This window comes from Bos mutus, chromosome 10 (assembly GCF_027580195.1).
Source record: "Bos mutus isolate GX-2022 chromosome 10, NWIPB_WYAK_1.1, whole genome shotgun sequence".
Classification (NCBI taxonomy): domain Eukaryota; kingdom Metazoa; phylum Chordata; class Mammalia; order Artiodactyla; family Bovidae; genus Bos; species Bos mutus.
In genome coordinates, this window is record NC_091626.1 from 83,129,815 (window position 1) to 83,151,934 (window position 22,120).

Below are 22,120 nucleotides of genomic sequence, written 5' to 3' on the forward strand. Positions count from 1 at the left end.
AAGTTCGAAGTGTAGGAAAAAAAAAAGAATTTCTGTGTTCTAACAGCCCCGGTAACAAACTGAAAATGGGAGGACAGAATGATAAATTGGAAGATATCCAACGTCAGCCTCCTGATACCTGTAGAGCAGGGATTTCAAGATTTCCAAAGTTAGTCTGACGTAGCAATGAGTATACCTCTCACCTAGACTTTGGTCTCCAACACCATTTTCCAATAAAAGGACCTACGGCTCTGTGGAGAAGGATTCTAGGCCTGGGGCAGGAAGTACACAGTAAAGTCAGAGCATCTTGTAGTGACAGAAGCTAAGGAAGGGATCTGTGACAATGATGGGGTATTATGCCCTGAGGTAAATGAAACAGCTCCCAACGGCCAAAGCTGAAACAATCTGAGCAGCAACATAAATAGAGTGGCAGTGGATTATAAATTAACGTATAAAATAAATATCCATGAGTTCATATGATATAAATAAATAACTGAAAGATAAATAAGGGAGGAAAGACTAAGGTCCATGCAGAAAAATTGCAAGTAATTTACATAGACACTCTGCCCTTAAAGAGACAGAACACAAATCCCAAGTCATTAAGCATTGGCTGTACAGAGCAACCTCCTTTCAAAAGAGTACAGCACAGAAAAGGAAGAAAAAAATGCATTCTTTTCCTTTACGGTAACTTTACAGTGAAGAGACCTGACAAACACTACCTCAAGCCAGGCGATCAAGGTCAGCACTGAGCGGGAAGTCACTTTGAGAGACGCCCTGATATGATGAGAAAGGCGCTTTCCTCGGCAGCCTTCCTCCCACAAACCATAACCTGAGTCTAATCCTGAGAAAAGCATCAAACAAATGCCAACAGAGTGGCATTCTACAAAACCCTGACCAGTAATCCTCAAAACTGCCAAGATCAGGGCTTCCCTAGTGGCTCAGTGGTAAAGAAGCCGCCTGCCCATGCAGGAGACATAGGTCTGATCCCTGATCCGGGAAGATCCCACATGCCACGGAGCAACTAAGCCTGAGCTCTAGAGCCTGGGAGCCACACCTGCTGAGCCCACACACCCTGGAGCCCAGGCTCCACAATAAGAGAAGCCACTGCAATGAGAAGTCTGAGCGCTGCAGTTAGAGAGAAGCCCCCACTCGCTGCGACTGGAGAAAAGCTCATGGAACAACGAAGACCCAGCACAGCCAAAAGTAATAAAAATTATGGAAAAAAGCAAAAACTGTCGAGATCATAAAAAACAAAGTCTGAAAAAACTGTCACGACTACAAGAAGCCTATAGAGACATGACAACTAAATGTAATGTGGAATCTTAGAGGGGATCCTGGAACAGAAAAAGGGCATTAGGGAAAAACTGAGAAAATATAAACTATGGACTTCAGTTATTATTAATGAATCAATTGTGGTTGCTCAGTCACTCGGTTGTGTCCAACTCTTTGCCGCCCCATGGACTGCAGCACACCAGGTTGTCCCCTGTCCTTCACCATCTCCTAGAGTTTACTCAAACTCATGTCCATTGAATAGGCGATGCCATTCAACCATCTCATTCTCTGTCGTCCCCTTCTCCTCCTGCCTTCAGTATTTCCCAGCACCAGGGTCTTCTGCAGTGAGTCAGCTCTTCAAATCAGGTGGTCAAAGTATTAGAACTTCAGCCTCAGCATCAGTCCCTCAAATAAATATTCAGGACTGATCTCCTTCAGAATGGACTGGTTGGATCTCCTTGCAGTCCAAGGGACTCTCAAGAGTCTTCTCTAGCACCACAGTTCAAAAGCATCAATTCTTCGGCGGTCAGCCTTCTTTATGGTCCAACTCTCACATCCATACATGACTACTGGAAAAACCATAGCTTTGACTAGATGGACCTTTGTCAGCAAAGTGATGCCTCTGCTTTTTAATATGCTGTTTAGGTTTCTCATAGCTTTTCTTCCAAGGAACAAGCGTCTTTTAATTTCATGGCTGCAGTCTCTGTCTGCAGTGATTTTGGAGCCCAAGAAAATAAAATCTGTCACTGCTTCCATTGTTTCTCCATCTATTTGCCATGAAGTGATGGGACCCGATGCCATGATTTTTTAATGCATCAGTAGGGGTTGATTAATTATGACAAATGTGCCATTTAATAACAGGAAAAACTAGGTGTGGCATATGAAGAAACTGTCCGTACTATCTTTGCAATAATCCCATAGATCTTAAATGTTCTAAAATAACTTTTTTTTAAAAAAAGGGTAACTTGAACAATCAATAACCTCAGATACGCAGATGACACCACCCTTATGGCAGAAAGCAAAGAAGAACTAAAGAGCTTCTTGATGAAAGTGAAAGAGGAGAGTGAAGAAGTTGGCTTAAAGCTCAACATTCAGAAAATGAAGATCATGGCATCCGGTCCCATCCCAACACCTGATTTGAAGAACCAACTCATTTGGAAAAGACCTTGATGCTAGGAAAGATTGAAGGCAGGAGGAGAAGGGGACGACAGAGGGTAAGATGGTTGGATGGCATCACTGACTCAATGGACATGAGTTTGAGTAGGCTCCAGGAGTTGGTGATGGACAGGGAGGCCTGGTGTGCTGCAGTGCATGGGGTCGCAGGGAGTCAAACACGACTGAGCGACTGAACTGAACTGAACTTGAAAAAAGGCTTCCTTACCAAAATTCCCTTCACACACATCATACCTAAGGCAGCTATTTCATCAGGGCAAAGGGAGTTTTGGCTGGGAACATCCACAGAGTGGGCAAAGGTATATAGGGAGGTGATGCCACCTAAGGATCCTGATCTCCAAAAGACTGTGAAGCAAGTACCGACTGAGTCAGGCATCCAAACACCACTATTGATCTTAAGACAAAGTCCTTGCTGCTGCTGCTAAGTCGCTTCAGTCATGTCCGACTGTGTGTGACCCCATAGACGGCAGCCCAGCAGGCTCCCCCGTCCCTGGGATTCTCAAGGCAAGAACACCGGAGTGGATTGCCATTTCCTTCTCCAATGCATGAAAATGAAAAGTGAAAGTGAAGTCGCTCAGTCGTGTGCAACTCTTAGTGACCCCATGGACTGCAGCCTACCAGGCTCCTCCGTCCATGGGATTTTCCAGGCGATTTTCCAGGCAAGAGTTCTGGAGTGGGGTGACTGTCCACATTGCCCTGGGGACATAGAAGATTTAACTTACATCTCAGACATAACTGTGACAATGAGAATCTTAATAGTCAGGATACCTTAGATAGGCTGTAACTAAGGAACTCTCAACGTGACTGGCTTACACAATAGGAATTTTTAAAACTTTATTTATTTATTTTTGGCTGTGCTGGGTCTTCAGTGCTGCTCTGGCTTTTCCCTAGTGGCGGGGGCCACCTTCCCGTTGCAGTGCTCGGGCTTCTCACTGTGCCGGCTTCTCCTGCTGCGGAGCGCAGGCTCTGGGTGCACCTAGAGGTCTCAGCAGCTGCAGCACGTGGTCTCGGTAGTTGCCCCTCCTGGGCTCCAGAAGACAGGCTCAGTAGTTGTGGTTGCACGGGCTTAGTTTCTCCGAAGCATGTGGGGTGTTCCCAGGTCATGGACTGAACCCCTGTCTCCTGCATTGGCAGGCAGACTGTCTACCACTGAGGCACCAGGGAAGCAGGGAAGCCCCAGGAATGTTTCTTTATTTCACATAACAAGTCCAATAAACTATTGTAACACTCCATTCTACCAACTTCAGTGCCTCAGCCATTTCTTAGCTAACTTTTCTGGCACTCTGGTTACCCTGATTTCAGGTATCACGTAGTGAAGCAATGACAGCTGGCAGAAGAGACCGCCCGCTTCTTCAAGTGTGACCCTCTGAAGAGTACTGCTCAGGTACTTTGTAGAATGTCCCTGAATGTGAGCTCGTCCGATGCTTTTTTATGATTAGACTGGAGATTTTTGATTTGGGGGAAGAATATCACTGAGGTGCAAGTACTACTCTTTTAAGGAGCAAGGAAGCTTCCCCTCGCAATTCACTAGCCAGCCCCTTCCTAAACTAAGCACTGGGAATAATGAAATTACCGGAATCAGTTCAGACCAATCAGGACACAGCCCTGAGTCATCAGGAAGGATGTATACCAAACCAAGGGGTACAAATGACTGCTGCAGGGTCAGCACCAGTGTGCACTATGGGCAAAAGTCCTGAAAGGCAGAGTGCCCTTAAAGAGACTGCACTAACATGAATAAACATCAAAACAGGTCTAGTTTTAAAAGGAAGACACTTTTAATTGTCAATTTATTTGTTTCTCCAACATTATCACCATCCAGAAGGATTTTAGATCATTTACACATGATAAATCTCTCTTCTCAGCTCTTGAGGGAGTAGCAGGAATAAAGGAAACACCTCTAAAAGACAAATTTCATCTTCAGCTCATCTAGATACCTACGGCAACATTTTCCAAACTAGTGTGCTTTCCTACATTCTTCTGTACCATGGTAACAAGTAGGCCATGAAAATAGTAATCTGTGATCAAATTAACTGATAGAGACTAAGTTAAACAAAATTAAACAGGCTTCTTTACTAACACATCTCTCAGAGCCTTTATATGCTAGCAAGATTATATATTTGAAGAGGAGGATATACTACTTACACTGTTTAACATTTTCCTCCAAAAAAGAAGGTTTTCCTTTTTTGTCCTGACCATCTATGAGCAATTTCTAAGACAGTATTCTGTTTAACACCACCTTGAGAAATACTGCTGTAAGAGGAAAGCAAAGACTCAAGAATATAGTTTATTATTATTAGACATTTGGGGGGGGGGAATCAGCGAAAAATAAGTATGCTGAAGAAGGTAGGAAGCAAATCCAGAGAATTCAATGATAAAGAAGTGAGAAAGGATACAGTTCCCAAAATGTTAGAGACCATCAATTATTGAGAAATTGAACAGAATAAGAATAAAAATGCTTTTTGATTTGACCAGGAAGACTGCCATTTGTGACCTTCAAGACAATAGCTTCAGAAAAGAGGAGGAAAGAAGGATGGTATACAGAATGAAAAAAAATTAGAATGGGGATGAAAAAAGAAATGCATGAAACATTTACAGACCACCAATAACTAGAGTTTAGCAGTGAAAGTAAAAACAAAGACATTGGTTGACTGGGAGAATGGAGTATATGGAAGAATACCAAAAATTTTAGAACAGCGAACACCTACATGTGGTTGAAAGTAAAAGCGAAAACCTACGGAAAGAAACTGATAATCACAGTCCAGTAGACGGAAGAAATGGAATCCAGAGTATAAATCACTAGAAAAGACTTATCTTTCTTTCCAGATGGTAGAGAACTTGAATAGTAATGCCTCACCATTCAAGTCTGACGATCTCCTTTTAACACTCCAAAATTTCATGGATATCTGTTTATTCCACCCCAGAGAACTTTTCAGTCTATAGAGTTCAGTATGTAGTGTAAGTTTGCTGATCTGTTGCTCCTCTCAGAAGCTATGCTGTGGTGAAGGGTAGGCTACTGAGAAGCACTCACCTCAAGTGCTTTTGTGGGCCTCAATCCTCATGAAATAAGAAACAAAGTAGTGGCTGGTGACAATAAGGAAATTGGGAGCTCAGGAGATTTTAATTTATAATGATTATCTATAAATAATTGACATACAAAATAAAAACTTATAATGGGAACACACACTGACACACAAAAACACTGTGAAGATTACCAAAAGGGGGTCCAAAAGAAAGGTATCCATTATGCTTATCCCATCCAGAAATTTCCATAGGTCTGGTATATCAACAAAAACTGCACAGGTATAAATTAATAATATAGTTCCCAGTATACTGGTGAGAACAAACACTACTCAGCACCAGTCCAGTTACAGTCTAGCTTTAAACTTTCACAATTTAAACTTAGTATGGCTTTCCAACAACTAACCCTAAAAGTTAAGCATACAAAATTGTACTTTTATTTCCTTTCAAGATCAATTAGGACAATGACATGAGATTCTGTTGCTTAGAATGTTATTTTTAGAGTCTATCTTTTGGGTTAATTTCACTAACAATTCAAACTGAGTACATAATTTTGGATTACCTATGTCCAAGTCACAAGTGTGGTTCATATATGGCTCCACAGCCCACCTATAAAAATATTTTGATCACAAAAAAAAGGCAGTAATTCGGATTCTTTAACTGCTTAATACATAGCCCTATAGAGATTTAAGAGAAGTTAGACTGCTTAAAAAATATATAGTGATCGCCGTAAGTAGATGGGTTAGAGGAGGCCACATTGTTTAAATAAAGAAATTAATAACGATCAGTGAGCATGGAATAAAGGATAGAGCAACAATGCTCACACCAAATCCGGCAGTCTCCAGCCCTGTGTATCCGTAGACGTAAGGCGGCCGGCCACATAGACCGGCCAGATCATCACGACTGCCAGCTCAGCAGCCCGGCTTGGGGAAAAGGCGGCATCCACGGAGAGGCCACCCTTGAGAACCAAACACTTACAGTTTCGTCTGGCAGGGACCAGAAAACGTGGCCGTGGCGAACCAGTTAAAGTCTGACAGAAACAGGGTTGTTAGCGGCAAAGGGAGCCTCCAAGGCTGCGACTCTGGAAGGCAGAGGCAGCCACGGCCGCGCAAACACCCCCGCCACGGAGCTGAAGGAAACTATGGGGGCTGGCGGAGGCGGCTTCGTGCTTACCTTGTCATCTTCGCATCTCTTCCCCAGGCCCTCCCGGGCCTGCAGCCGGCTGCTAAGGCGGCCGTAATCGGCCTCCTTCTGGTCAATCTGTTTCTTGTGCGAGTCCACCAAGAGGAGGAGGTCCGAATTGCGCTTCTCCAGGCGCCCGCGGGCCACCTCGGTGCGCTGGACCTGGCCCTGCAGCTCCGCCACCTCCTCCTGCAGCAGGACGTGGCGTGAGGAGATGCTCCAGTAATTGAAGGCGAGCACCGCGATCACCACCAGCAGGACCGCCAGAACCAGGGAGGGCAGGCGGCCGGCCCGCCGGTTCGCCCCAAAGCCCACCATGGGGCCGAAGCAGGCCGCGCCCAGGAGCCTCGGCGCCGACACCTGCGGGCAGAAGCTCAGGCCGCAGCTGAGGAGTCGCCCGGGGGACGCGGCCCCAGGGCCGGCCGACGGTGGAGGCCGGCCGACGCGCCCGCCCGCGAGCCGGAGAAGGGGGCGGGGCCGCCAGCCGCAGGCCCCTCCCCCCCCCTTCAAAGCCGGCCGAGGCGCGTTCCCTAGGCTTTCCTCCAGACCCTGCACCAGCGGGGCGGAACCCGGAGAACCCGGCGCCCGCACCGCAGGCCGGACACCTCAGGGTTAGGAGGCGGGGAAAGAAGCCGGAAGAGGGTGGGCTTAATTCTGGTCCCGCCCATCGGCTTGTCCGGGTCGCCAAGGGAGCCATTTCCTAGTTTCCGTCGACGCCTCCTCTTCTCGCGAGAAACTGGACTTCTCTCGCTGCCCGCAGTCTTGTCTCGCGAGGGTTATCTCTGTGGACGTGTGTGGTTGTTTTGGCTGTCTGGGTGAGCTCTGGTACTTGAACCGGAATCCCTTCGGCTTTTACCTGGTCAGTACCCTTGACCCATGGTCAAGGCCCTCTGAGTTTTCGGTTTTGAGGACGTTTGAGGCTGCGACCGCTATGTAGGGAAAACTTAGGTGAGCTGCGGGCAGAAGGGGGCGACAAGAAGGCCCTTGTACTGCTTCAGTAGATTTTCTCGCTTGTGCCGACATTGTGAAGAGAAAACAACCACCAAAAGAAAACGACCATGAAATAGCAGTGTCCCAAGTATTACGGAGATAAGCAAGAAGAACTAGAACTAAGCTTTTTGACTGAAAGAGGTGCTGCCAGCCTGGTTTCCAAGGTTACTGCTTTCACACTGAGGGAAAGAACTTCAGAAAGGGTGAGCTTTTAGAAACTGTCCCTAAACTCGCCGCTGCTTTTGCCTCGAGCTAGGCTTCCAAGTAGAAAGTCCAGAAGCTGCTCGCAATGAATAATAACTCTTGCTGTTACTGATAGCAAGCACATTCTAGGACAGAAATAATAGCTCTCTTACAGATTGGTTCTGCATGCTTTGTTGTTTAGTCGCCAGTTCACGTCCCATTCTTTGGGACCCCATGGACTGTAGCCCTCCAGGCTCCTCTGTCCATGGAATTTTCCAGGCAAGAATATTGGGAGTGGGTTGCCATCTCCTGCAGGGAACCTTCCTGACCCAGGGACTGAACCAGTATCCCCTGCATTGGCAGACAGATGCTTTATCTTTTGAGTCACAAGGGAAACCCTTTTCCGTGTTATCCTCTCAGCAGAACAGTTTTAGGGATGAGGAATCGAAAACACAAAGGTGTCCTAGAAACTTTCTCAAAGTCCTGTGTCTTGAGCCAGAATTAGGCTTGAATTCGGATCATTGGTGTCTAATATCATTGTTTTTTACGTTATAATAGGCTTCCAGGCTAACTGTTGCTATATGTTCAGCTTTAATTAAAGGGATGCAGAACAAGCCCCTATTTTTTGTTTTTTTCTGCATATTTACTTTGCCCTTGCATGAAAGTTATTGGCTCTATCCTGTTTAAGGAGAAGGTGGTGCTGATTTATTTTTTTCAGACCTCAGGATCAAGAACATACATGAGCATAAAACCCCCCAAATGCAAAAACTTTGGTATTTTCATTGAGATCAGAGTGGTATGATTCTGATGCAGGAAGACTTGTCATAGAATAATTATTCTGTGCTTCCTATCCATTTAAAAAATAAAGTTACCTGCCTAATAGTTCTAGAGTAGACTGGAAAAACTATTGAACCGTCAAAGAGTGATGATTTCTCTCCCACAGATACAAAAACTAAAAACACCAAAATTATTAATATTTACTTCACATCAAGCTTGAGTCCTTTGCTCTGGTTTCATAAGATCCAAGAAAGGACAACCTCTAAGGACAACCGTACTTTGGCAAAAAAAAAAAACCAAGACAAAAATGGGAAATCCTTGATTATAATGGATTCACCTATCCTTTCCTCAATTGCATATTGGCCTTGCTTTGCTTAGCCTAGCAATTGAAAATTAATCTGTAAAGTGGTGTTAACTGCTTAAGATGTTACTCTTTCTTTATAGAAAGTGTTTTCATTTTTATATGAGATTCTGGCATATAAAAGTATGTTATTACTTTCACATTCACATACCTTTTTTCATCAGGTGCTTAACTCTTTGCTAGATGTGGAAGTAACTTGCCCAGAGTCATACATCTAGTAAGTGGCAGGGCTGAAGCTGGAAAACCAATCCTCTTTCCACCCATCCCTCAGGTAAAAAAACTTTTTTAATAATCTGTTTTGATGGTTACCTCTTCAAGCTCTTCTCCCTATTAAAGAGCCCAAACCAGATGTCATCAAGACAGTGTATAAGTGCTGTATTGAGTGCTTTCCAGGTGGCTCAGTGATAGAAATCCTTGTGCATTGCAGGAGATGAAGGTTGGATCCCTGGGTCAAGCAGATGCCCTGAAGAAGAAAATGGCCACCCAGGCCAATATTCTTGCCTGGAGAATTACATGGACAGAGGAGCCTGGCAGGCTACAGTCCATGGGGGTTGCAAAAGAATACATCTGACAAAGTGGCTCTTGTTATGGGAATCGCTTGGCTCCCAGGAGGAAGGAAGGCTATTTCATGTCCTCTCTTTTCCCTTGTCTCACAGTCAAGCCATTCATCTTCAAAAGTAGGAGCTTCCCTAAAACTAGAGCTCTCAAGTCAGGAGTCATTACATTTCTCCAAATAAACTCATAAAGTTAGTCCTGTAAAGGCTTCTATGTACTTTTTGGATCCTCTAGATAGTCTTGACCACAATTGGGACTATTTGAAATTCTACCGAGACTGAGGCAACCACTCCTAGAAGGGTGCCCTGATTTTCAGCCTGTTCAGTTGGGAGCCCCAGATACAGGGGCAAAGTAAGAGCACAGGAGGCAGCTGAAGTTTTTACATCCAAATCTGCACCCTTAGGACACAAGTCTGGCATGTCTCACAGAGCACCACATAGGGCACTTCTGCCCATTTCTCTTGTTTTCTACAAAACTGTAGATGTAGAACAACTCTAGTTGTAAAACAGTGTCGTAATTAAGACCCTTCAACCGGCCAGTGTCCCCCATCTTCCAAAGGATACTGTGGCCATTCAGTGTCACAGAAGAAGATCAGGCGTGTCTTTTTAAATTCTGCAGATCAGAGTTGTCCCAGTGTTTTACAATGCATTTTAAAGGAGTGGTTCTAGAACTGTTAGCTCCCATCCGTAAGAAGAAAAAAGTGGCATCCACAGCCATGGCTTTTGTCCACTGCAGGCATCCCTCCCTGCTCTAAATGGGGATGTAGACAGACTCTCCACCGAAGCTTTCCTTCCCTGGTCGGACTTAGTCTGTACCTTACCGGCGCAGGTACTGTAATCGTCCCTCCCGGTTCTACCACCGAGGCGGGGTGGAGATGCACCGGTGTAGACCTGATGGCATCCCAGGTTGATTTCTAGTTTCTTAGCACAGAGAACTTTGTTTGATTTGTCCTTTTCTCTGATGCCACCCGGGGCGGAGCAGAGTAGCTTTCCAGTCCCAAGCTAGGACTTCTAGGGGAAGTGTCCATCTTACATGTGCCTGTGCACATTTCTGAGTACAGTCCTGAACACAGGAGAAGTGGTGAATCATAAAGGGATGAGCAGCAACTAAGATGTCCCTTCTGAGCGTCACCACGCCAGTATAAGCGATAGCAAAAGAGATGGTGAGGGGCTGGCCAGTGAGGAAAACAGCAATTTTGTCCTGAAGTTATTAGGGCCAGTTCTTCCAGTTCACTCCCACAGATTCCACAGAAAGACTATCTAAGGAGTTGGGACAAAAGCCATTGGAGAGCCTTCTCTGGTCCACTGAGAGCTAGCGTTACCAAAGGAAGAAGCCTGCTGTACTTCCTGAGTAAGCTTTAACCTGAGAGATTCTCTTGGAGCTAGAGCTCCATCTAGCTTCCGACTCCTAGCAAGGCTCTGCACTTCCTGACTATCAATCCAAGTTTGGGACCTAAGTAACAGTACACAGTAACAGCACAGATCACAAGTCTCTTGAAAGTCTATGATCTGACAGTTTAGGTTAGTAGTTCTGACTCTTTTAGTAAAAAAAAAAGAAAAAGTATAAGGAAGCAAAAACAAGCTTATAAATAGGGTAATCATAAGGTTTATCTCATATGGTCATTGTGTGAATTAAATGAGTTAATACAGCAGTGCTTAGAACAGGCACTTAGCACATATTCAGTAAATGTAGCCACTACTGTGCCCACTTTGGCAACGCACATACTAAAATTGGAACAATGCAGAGATTAGCCTGGCCTCTGCAAGAATGACACGTAAATTCGTGAACCGTTCCATAATTTTTTTGTAGAGACATGGATGGACCTAGAGACAGAGTGAAGTAAGAAAGAGAAAAACAAATACCATACATTAATGCATATATGAGGAATCTAGAAAAATGATATAGATGATCTTATTTGCAAAGCAGAAGTAGAAACACAGACGTAGAGAACAAATGTATGGATATCACAAGGGAAAGGAGGGGTGGGAGCAATCAGGAGATTGGGATTGACATACATACATTATTGACAGTATGTATAAAATAGATAACTAATGAGAATGTACAGTAGAGCACAGGGAACTCTACTTGATACTCTGGTGACTTAAATGCAAGGGAAGTCAAAAAAGGGGATATATGCATATGTATAGCTAGTTAACTGCTGTACAGTAGAAACTAACAACCTTGTAAAGCAACTATAACCCAATAAAAATTAATAAAAATAATGTTGCCACTACTGTTGCTATTACTGTAGCAGTGGTTTTCAGTTTGTGGTGGGGGCAGGAATGAATCTATTTGTTCACTAATGTTTGTCTATATATTGAATAAATAATTTCTGTATAATCTCACCACCTCTGAGGTGCTATGGTGCTGAATAAAATAAAAACTTATTTATGGTCAGGATGGGGAACACATGTACACCCATGGCTGATTCATGTGAATGTATGGCAAAAACCATCACAATATTGTAAAGTACTTAGCCTCCAATTAGAATTTTTAAAAAACTTATTTAAAATTACTGGTGAGAGTCGGACACGACTGAAGTGACTTAGCAGCATAACCTTTTCCATTATATATTTTCTTAATCAGTGAACACTAAACATACAATTACTATCACATGAGTATAAACTATCTGTACAGATTCTGACATCATAAAAGATATTCTTAGAGTCAAAATATTGGTAAACTTAAACCTAAAGGGCAGTGGTTTTAGTAAGACTGCAACCCAGCATCTACCACCCTTTCCATCCTCATTTTTTCCCTGTATCCTATGCCCTTGTTGATAAGTCACTTCAGTCGTGTCCGACTCTATGCAACCCCATAGACGGCAGCCCAGCAGGCTCCCCTGTCCCTGGGATTTTCCAGGCAAGAACACTGGAGTGGGTTGCCATTTCCTTCTTCAATGAGTGAAAGTGAAAAGTGAAAGTGAAGTCGCTCAGTCGTGTCCGACTCTTAGCGACCCCATGGACTTCAGCCCACCAGGCTCCTCCATCCATAGGATTTTCCAGGCAAGAGTACTGGAGTGGGGTGCCATTGCCTTCTCCGATCCTATGCCCTAGCTCTAAGGATATCCTGTTTTTCAAGCTATATCATGTCTCTAACCCTTTGTTTGACTATTACATATTGGAACACTTCCCCATCTTACTTTCTTTTTTCATTAACATTTATTGATAAATTTCTCCATTATTAATAATAGTAATACAAATCTCTCAGACACCCATATGATCACAATTATATTATTACTATAATTGTTGATTGAGAAAATACTCATTTGAAAATTTTATTAGGAAGTGAGTAATCTAAATGAAAATAATTTTTTTACTGAAGTGTAGTTGATTCGTAACATTGCATTAGTTTAAGGTATTCCAAATCCTGAAAGATGATGCTGTGAAAGTGCTACACTCAATATGCCAGCAAATTTGGAAAACTCAGCAGTGGCCACAGGACTGGAAAAGGTCAGTTTTCATTTCAATCCCAAAGAAAGGTAATGCCAAAGAATGCTCAAACTACCACACAATTGCACTCATCTCACACACTAGTAAACTAATGCTTAAAATTCTGCAAGCCAGGCTTCAGCAGTACATGAACTGTGAAATTCCATATGTTCAAGCTGGTTTTAGAAAAGGTAGAGAAACTAGAGATCAAATTGCCAACATCCGCTGGATCATAGAAAAAGCAAGAGAATTCCAGAAAAATATCTATTTCTGCTTTATTGACTATGCTAAAGCCTTTGACTGTGTGGATCACAATAAACTGTGGAAAATTCTGAAAGAGATAGGAATACCAGACCACCTGACCTGCCTCTTAAGAAACCTGTATGCAGGTCAGGAAGCAACAGTTAGAACTGGACATGGAACAACAGACTGGTTCCAAATAGGAAAAGGAGTACATCAAGGCTGTATATTGTCAGCCTGCTTATTTAACTTATATGCAGAGTACATCATGAGACATGCTGGGCTGGAAGAAGCACAAGCTGGAATCAAGATTGCTGGGAGAAATATCACTAACCTCAGATATGCAGATGACACTACCCTTATGGCAGAAAGGAAAGAGGAACTAAAAAGCCTCTTGATGAAAGTGAAATAGAGTGAAAAAGTTGGCTTAAAGCTCAACATTCAGAAAGCTAAGATCATGGCATCAGTCCCATCACTTCATGGCAAATACATGGGGAAACAGTGTCAGACTTTATTTCTTTGGGCTCCAAAATCACTGCAGATGGTGACTGCCGCCATGAAATTAAAAGACGCGTACTCCTTGGAAGGAAAGTTATGACCAACCTAGACAGCATATTCAAAAGCGGAGACATTACTTTGCCCACAAAGGTCTGTCTAGTCAAGGCTATGGTTTTTCCAGTGGTCATGTATGGATGTGAGAGTTGGACTGTGAAGAAAGCTGAGCGCCGAAGGATTGATGCTTTTGAACTGTGGTGTTGGAGAAGGCTCTTGAGAGTCCCTTGGACTGTAAGGAGATCCAACCAGTCCATTCTAAAGGAGATCAGTCCTGGATATTCATTGGAAGGACTGATACTGAAACTGAAACTCTAATACTTTGGCCAACTCATGCGAAGAGTTGACTCACTGGAAAAGACCCTGATGCTGGGAGGGACTGGGGCAGGAAGAGAAGGGGACGACAGAGATGAGATGGCTGGATGGCATCACTGACTCAATGGACATGAGTTTGAGTGAACTCCGGGAGTTGGTGATGGACAGGGAGGCCTGGCGTGCTGCAATTCATGGGGTCACAAAGAGTCGGACGTGACTGAGCCACTGAACTGAATTGAACTGAAGGTATACAGCAACGTGATTCAGTTATATGTATTTTTCAGATTATATTATGTTACAGGTTATTACAAGATATTGAATGTAATTCCCTGTGTTATACAGTAAATCCTTGTTGCTTATCTATTTGATGTATAGAAGTTTGTATCTATTAATCCCATGCTCCTAATTTGTTTCTCCTTCCCTCTCCCTTTGGTAACCCTAAGTTTGCTTTCTGTGTCTATGAGTCTGTCTGTTTTGTATATAGATTCATTTGTATTATTTTTTAGATTCCGTGTATAAATGATATCACATAGTATTTGTCTTTGTCTGACTTCAGTTCAGTTCAGTCACTCAGTCGTGTCTGACTCTTTTCGACCCCATGAATCGCAGCACGCTAGGCCTCCCTGTCCATCACCAACTCCTGGAGTTCACTCAGACTCACGTCCATCGAGTCAGTGATGCCATCCAGCCATCTCATCCTCTGGCGTCCCCTTCTCCTCCTGCCCCCAATCCCTCCCAGCATCAGAGTCTTTGCCAATGAGTCAACTCTTCGCATGAGGTGGCCAAAGTACTGGAGCTTCAGCTTTAGCATCATTCCTTCCAAAGAAATCCCAGGGCTGATCTCCTTCAGAATGGACTGGTTGGATCTCCTTGCAGTCCAAGGGACTCTCAAGAGTCTTCTCCAACACTACAGTTCAAAAGCATCAATTCTTCAGTGCTCAGCTTTCTTCACAGTCCAACTCTCACATCCATACATGACCACAGGAAAAACCATAGCCTTGACTAGACGGACCTTTGTGGGCAAAGTAATGTCTCTGCTTCTGAATATGCTATCTAGGTTGGTCATAACTTTCCTTCCAAGGAGTACGCGTCTTTTAATTTCATGGCTGCAATCACCATCTGCAGTGATTTTGGAGCCCAGAAAAATAAAGTCTGACACTGTTTCCACTGTTTCCCCATGTATTTCCCATGAAGTGATGGGACCGGATGCCATGATCTTCGTTTTCTGAATGCTGAGCTTTAAGCCAACTTTTTCACTCTCCACTTTCACTTTCATCAAGAGGCTTTTTAGTTCCTCTTCACTTTATGCCATAAGGGTGGTGTCTGACTTACTTCACTATAATATTCCCTAGGTCCATCCATGTTTCTGCAAATGGCAATATTTCATTTTTTATGCTGAGTAATATTCCATTGTATATATGCACATATATACATACCAGGGGCTTCCCAGGTAGCGCTAATAGTAAAGAACTTGCTTGCCAATGCAGGAGACATAAGAGACACGGGTTTGATCCCCAGATTTGGAAGATCCCCTGGAAGAGGTCATGGAAACCCCTTCCAGTATTCTCGCCTGGAGAATATCATGGACAGAGGAGCCTGGCGGGCTCCAGTCCATGGGGTTGCAAAGAATCAGACACGATTTACCTGGTGCCTGGAACAGTGGCCAGGGTGCACAGTGTCCACTTGTCTCGCTAGCTTTGGCCCCGCAGCGGCAGAGGGCCACTGTTGGCCTGGCATACGTGCTAAGTCACGTCTGACTCTTTGCGACCCCATGGACTGTAGCCCTCTAGGCTCCTCTGTCCATGGGATTCTCCAGGAAAGAATACTGGAGTGGGTCACCATGCTCCCCTCCAGGGAATCTTCCTGACCCAGGGATTGAACCCGTGTCTCCTGTGTCTCCTCCAATGGCAGGTGGGTTCTTTACCACTAGCGCCATCTGGGAGGCCCGGCAGAACTTTTCAAAGCCTGGAGCAAGGGACCTGGGAAGAAGCACCACACTAGCTGGCTGGATCCTTGGGTTTGCTGAGAAAAGGGAAGAATGCAGTCTATTCCTTTTTGTAGAGCCTTTATAATTCAACTTTTAATTGAAGCATAATACACACAGAAAAATGCACCTACGTGTACAGCTTAATGAACTTTCATAAGATGAACAGACCCATGGAAGCAGCATCCTGGTCAAGACACAAGAGTATTACCAGCATCCCAGAGCCTCCCCTGCCATGTCCCTTCCAGTTATACCCTCCACACCCCCCATGAGAGTCACCACTACCATAACTTCTAAAACCACAGATTACATTTGCCTGTTCTTCATGCATTTTCATCCTGTGAATCATACAGTATGTGTCTCTTAAGGCTACGTTTCTTTGTTCACCACTGATATGTGGTATACTCCTTGTTCAGTCGCTCAGTTGTGTTCAACTGTTTGTAACCCCATGGACTGCAGCACGCCAGGCCTCCCTGTCCATCACCAACTCCCGGGGTTTACTCAGACTCATGTCCATCGAGTCCGTGATGCCATCTAACCTTCTCATCCTCTGTCGTCTCCTTCTCTTGTTAGCTTCAATCTTTCCCAGCATCAGGGTCTTTTCCAATGAGTCAACTCTTCACATCAGGTGGCCAAAGTACTGGAGTTTCAGCCTCAGTATCAGTCCTTCCAATGAACACCAGGACTGGTCTACTTTAGGATGGACTGGTTGGATCTCCTTGCAGTCCAAGGGACTCTCGAGTCTTTTCCAACACCACAGTTCAAAAGCATCAATTCTTCGGCACTCAGCTTTCTTCACAGTCCAACTCTCATATCCATACATGACCACTGGAAAAACCATAGCCTTGACTAGACGGACCTTTGTGGGCAAAGTAATGTCTCTGCTTTTGATTATGCTATCTAGGTTGGTCATAACTTTCCTTCCAAGGAGTAAGCATCTTGGCTTACAAGATGGCTGCAATCACCATCTACAGTGATTTTGAAGCCCCCCAAAAATTAAGTCTGACGCTATTTCCACTGCTTCCCTATTTCCCATGAAGTGATGGGACAGATGCCATGATCTTAGTTTTCTGAATGTTGAGCTTTAAGCCAACTTTTCACTCTCCTTATCTCACTGCTTTTATCTCAAACTATTGCTGACGGATGTCAGAATCCTTTCCAGCATAGGGTTTTTACAAATGGTGCCATGGAGAACACTTTAGTACGTGAGTTTTGGGCACACACATCCTGGTGCTGTGTGGCACACACCTACAGTTGTAGGAAATATACTTGCTCAGCTTTAGTAGATACTGCTAAGCAGCAGTAATCTGACCAGGGTTCTTGGCCTTCCCCAGTCAACAGAAATTGATGAGGTCAGGCCAAGACATTCAGGCAAAGCTGTATTGGGGTTCCTGTGGTTGCAGGAGGGAGCAAAGACAAGTAACAGGTCCCTTTGCTTGCTCCCTGAGGCCGGGTGAGCTGGTTCCTTGTATGGGGTGAGGGTGGGGGTGTGTCCAGGGGTCAGCAGTATGGTGGCTTCATTGTTTTGCCCACCTCTTTATGGTGTTGAGTGCAGGGGGCATGTGAAGTACCCTGCTTTTGCTCCCAACACAAAATTTTTGCTCCCAGCTTTTTAGAAGTGGCAGTTGGGTTTTTCGTCTTCTATTTTTTGCCCAGAATTTGCCCCAGCTGCGCATGCACGCAGTTATTTTTAGTCCCATGTAGTTTCTTTGCATCTGGCTGCTTGAGGAGACGTTTGTCCAGGTGCAAGCAGTCCAGCATCAGGCACTCTATCTGTCAGATCTAGGCCCTTAAATCTATTTCTCACCTCCACTGTATAATCATAAGGGATTTTATTGAGGTCATACCTGAATGGTCTAGTGGTTTTCCCTACTTTCTTCAATTTCAGTCTGAATTTGGCAATAAGGAGTTCATGGTCTGAGCCACAGTCAGCTCCTGGTCTTGATTTTGCTGACTGTATAGAGCTTCTCCATCTTTGGCTGCAAAGAATATAATCAATCTGATTTCGGTGTTGACCATCTGGTGATGTCCACGTATAGAGTCATCTCTTGTGTTGTTGGAAGAGGGTGTTTGTTATGACCAGTGCATTTTCTTAGTAAAACTCTATTAGCCTTTGCCCTGCTTCATTCTGTAGTCCAAGGCCAAATTTGCCTGTTACTCCAGGTGTTTCTTGACTTCCTACTTTTGCATTCCAGTCCCCTATAATGAAAAGGACATCTTTTTTGGGTGTTAGTTCTACAAGGTCTTGTAGGTCTTCATAGAACCGTTCAGCTTCTTCAGCATTACTGGTTGGGGCATAGACTTGGATTACTGTGATATTGAATGGTTTGCCTTGGAAACGAACAGAGATCATTCTGTCGTTTTTGAGATTGCATCCAAGTACTGCATTTCGGACTCTTTTGTTGACCATGATGGCCACTCCATTTCTTCTGAGGGATTCCTGCCCGCAGTAGTAGATATAATGGTCATCTGAGTTAAAAATTCACCCATTCCAGTCCATTTCAGTTCGCTGATTCCTAGAATGTCGACATTCACTCTTGCCATCTCTTGTTTGACCACTTCCAATTTGCCTTGATTCATGGACCTGACATGCCAGGTTCCTATGAAATATTGCTCTTTACAGCATCGGACCTTGCTTCTATCACCAGTCACATCCACAGCTGGGTATTGTTTTTGCTTTGGCTCCATCCCTTCATTCTTTCTGGAGTTATTTCTCCACTGATCTCCAGTAGCATATTGGGCACCTACTGACCTGGGGAGTTTCTCTTTCAGTATACTATCATTTTGCCTTTTCATACTGTTCATGGGGTTCTCAAGGCCAGAATACTGAAGTGATTTGCCATTCCCTTCTCCAGTGGACCACATTCTGTCAGATCTCTCCACCATGACCCGCCCATCCTGGGTTGCCCCACGGGCATGGCTTAGTCTCATTGAGTTAGACAAGGCTGTGGTCCTAGTGTGATTAGATTGACTAGTTTTCTGTGAATATAGTTTCAGTGTGTTTGCCCTCTGATGCCCTCTTGCAACACCTACCGTCTTACTTGGGTTTCTCTTACCTTGGGCATGGGGTATCTCTTCACGGCTGCTCCAGCAAAACGCAGCCATTGCTCCTTACCTTGGACGAGGGGTATCCCCTCACCGCCGCCCTTCCTGACCTTCAATGTGGGATAGCTCCTCTAGGCCCTCCTGCGCCCGCACAGCCATGGCTCCTTGGACGTGGGGTTGCTCCTCCCGCCCGCCGCCCTTGGCCTCGGGTGTAGGGGCATGGGGTAGCGCCTCCCAGCCGTTGCCCCTGTCCTCGGACGTGAGGTAACTCCTCTCGTCGCCACCCCTGACCTCAGAGGCAGGGTAGCTCCTCTCCGCTGTTCCTGAGCCGTCGCAGGCTGGTACTCTCGGCCGCTGCCCCTGACCTTGGATGTGGGGTAACCCCTCTTGGCCGCCGCCCTTCAGGCATGGGGTCCTCCCGGCTTCTGCCCCTGACTTGGACGTGGGGTGGCTCCTCTTGGCCGCGCTTAGCGCGCCCGTCGCAGCCACCTGCGCTTTGTACAGGAGACAGGGATCAAGACCTGACACTGTACAGGAGACAGGGATCAAGACCATCCCCATGGAAAAGAAATGCAAAAAAGCAAAATGGCTGTCTGGGGAGGCCTTACAAATAGCTGTGAAAAGAAGAGAAGCGAAAAGCAAAGGAGAAAAGGAAAGATATAAACATTTGAATGCAGAGTTCCAAAGGATAGCAAGAAGAGATAAGAAAGCCTTCCTCAACCATCAATGCAAAGAAATAGAGGAAAACAACAGAATGGGAAAGACTAGGGATCTCTTCAAGAAAATCAGAGATACCAAAGGAACATTTCATGCAAAGATGGGCTCGATAAAGGACAGAAATGGTATGGACCTAACAGAAGCAGAAGATATTAAGAAGAGACGGCAAGAATACACAGAAGAATTGTACAAAAAAGATCTTCACGACCCAGATAATCACAATGGTGTGATCACTGACCTAGAGCCAGACATCCTGGAATGTGAAGTCCAGTGAGCCTTAGAAAGCAGCACTACGAACAAAGCTAGTGGAGGTGATGGAATTCCAGTGGAGCTCTTCCAAATCCTGAAAGATGATGCTGTGAAAGTGCTACACTCAATATGCCAGCAAATCTGGAAAACTCAGCAGTGGCCACAGGACTGGAAAAGGTCAGTTTTCATTCCAATCCCAAAGAAAGGCAATGCCAAAGAATGCTCAAACTACCACACAATTGCACTCATCTCATACGCTAGTAAAGTAATGCTCAAAATTCTCCAAGCCAGGCTTCAGCAATACGTGAACCGTGAACTTCCTGATGTTCAAGCTGGTTTTAGAAAAGGCAGAGGAACCAGAGATCAAATTGCCAACATCCGTGGATCATGGAAAAAGCAAGACAGTTCCAGAAAAGCATCTATTTCTGCTTTATTGACTATGCCAAAGCCTTTGACTGTGTGGATCACAATCAACTGTGGAAAATTCTGAAAGATATGGGAATACCAGACCACCTGACCTGCCTCTTGAGAAATTTGTATGCAGGTCAGAAAGCAACAGTTAGAACTGGACATGGAACAACAAACTGGTTCCAAATAGGAAAAGGAGTTCGTCAAGGCTGTATATTGTCACCCTCTTTAGTTAACTTATATGCAGAGTACATCATGAGAAGCGCTGGACTGGAAGAAACACAAGCTGGAATCAAGATTGCTAGGAGAAATATCAATAACCTCGGATATGCAGATGACACCACCCTTATGGCAGAAAGTGAAGAGGAACTAAAAAGCCTCTTGATGAAAGTGAAATTGGAGAGTCCAAAAGTTGGCTTAAAGCTCAACATTCGGAAGACGAAGATCATGGCAGCCGGTCCCATCACTTCACGGGAAATAGATGGGGAAACAGTGTCAGACTTTATTTTTCGGGGCTCCAAAATCACTACAGATGGTGATTGCAGCCATGAAATTAAAAGACGCTTACTCCTTGGAAGAAAAGTTATGACCAACCTAGACAGCATATTCAGAAGCAGAGACATTACTTTGCCAACAAAGGTCCATCTAGTCAAGGCTATGGTTTTTCCTGTGGTCATGTATGGATGTGAGAGTTGGACTGTGAGGAAGGCTGAGCGCCGAAGAATTGATGCTTTTGAACTGTGGTGTTGGAGAAGACTCTTGAGAGTCCCTTGGACTGCAAGGAGATCCAACCAGTCCATTCTGAAGGAGATCAGCCCTGGGATTTCTTTGGAAGGAGTGATGCTAAAGCTGAAACTCCAGTACTTTGGCCACCTCATGCGAAGAGTTGACTCATTGGAAAAGACTGATGCTGGGAGGGATTGGGGGCAAGAGGAGAAGGGGACGAGAGAGGATGAGATGGCTGGATGGCATCACTGACTCTATGGACGTGAGTCTGAGTGAACTCCAGGAGTTGATGATGGACAGGGAGGCCTGGCGTGCTGCGATTCATGGGGTCGCCAAGAGTCGGACACGACTGAGCGATTGATCTGATCTGATCTGATCTGAAGCAGTCCAGCACTCCAGCACAGGGTCCCAGGTCCCAGCCTGTCTCGGTTTTACTGATTGACATTCCCACCAGGGGTGTGTGAGTTCCTGGTTGCTCCGTATCCTCTTCAACACTTAGTATTGCCTGCCTTTTTCATTCCAGCCTTCCCGGTGGCATCAAATGGCGATTTTAATTTGCATTGCCCTGATGAGTAATGCAAATGAGTGCCTTTTTGTATTTTTTTTTTTTTTTTTTTGCCCATTTGGGTATCCTTTCTGGGAAAGAGATGGTTCACATTTTTTGTCTAGGCAGGTTCTTAACTGAGCAGGCTCGTGAAGCCTTGACTCTCTCCAAAGAGACAGTCTTAGGGGAAGATCGCCCCGCCATGCCTACCACGTGCAGGCCACATTCTCCTCTGGGGACAACCAGCCTATCTCTGGAATGGGAAGTCCTTTGGTTCTGGAGGCAAACAAACTGGGTTTGAATCCCAGTTCTGCCTCTGACCAGTATAATGACCCTGGGCTTGGTTTTGCCATGGATCAGATGGCAGTAATCATACCTACCTCAAAGAGAACTCCGTGAGTCCTTTCCTATACATAAAT

The 22,120-nt window shown here is 44.9% G+C and overlaps 1 protein-coding gene, 1 long non-coding RNA gene and 1 other non-coding gene across 4 annotated transcripts in view; 2 read left to right on the top strand and 1 right to left on the bottom strand.

Moving 5' to 3' along the window:
* Positions 1 to 7,215, bottom strand: part of GOLM2 (golgi membrane protein 2) — an 89,636-nt gene extending 82,421 nt beyond the window's left edge. The window contains exon 1 of one of the 2 annotated variants that reach the window (XM_005888603.3): positions 6,616 to 7,215. In XM_005888603.3, coding sequence (XP_005888665.2) covers positions 6,616 to 6,942 — 327 coding nt within the window. In that variant the 5' untranslated portion in view covers positions 6,943 to 7,215. The remainder of the gene's footprint in view (positions 1 to 6,615) is intronic. The other variant, XM_005888604.3, reaches the window with a different exon arrangement.
* A 127-nt stretch (positions 7,216 to 7,342) lies between these two features.
* On the top strand, positions 7,343 to 12,832 carry LOC138989428 (uncharacterized). The gene is made up of 3 exons (XR_011465731.1): positions 7,343 to 7,817; positions 9,100 to 9,206; positions 9,363 to 12,832. It is a non-coding gene; the product is annotated as an uncharacterized lncRNA (long non-coding RNA).
* Positions 11,191 to 11,292, top strand: LOC138989605 (U6 spliceosomal RNA). Its single transcript, XR_011465864.1, has one exon. It is a non-coding gene; the product is annotated as a U6 spliceosomal RNA (small nuclear RNA).
* Positions 12,833 to 22,120: the final 9,288 nt, after the last annotated feature.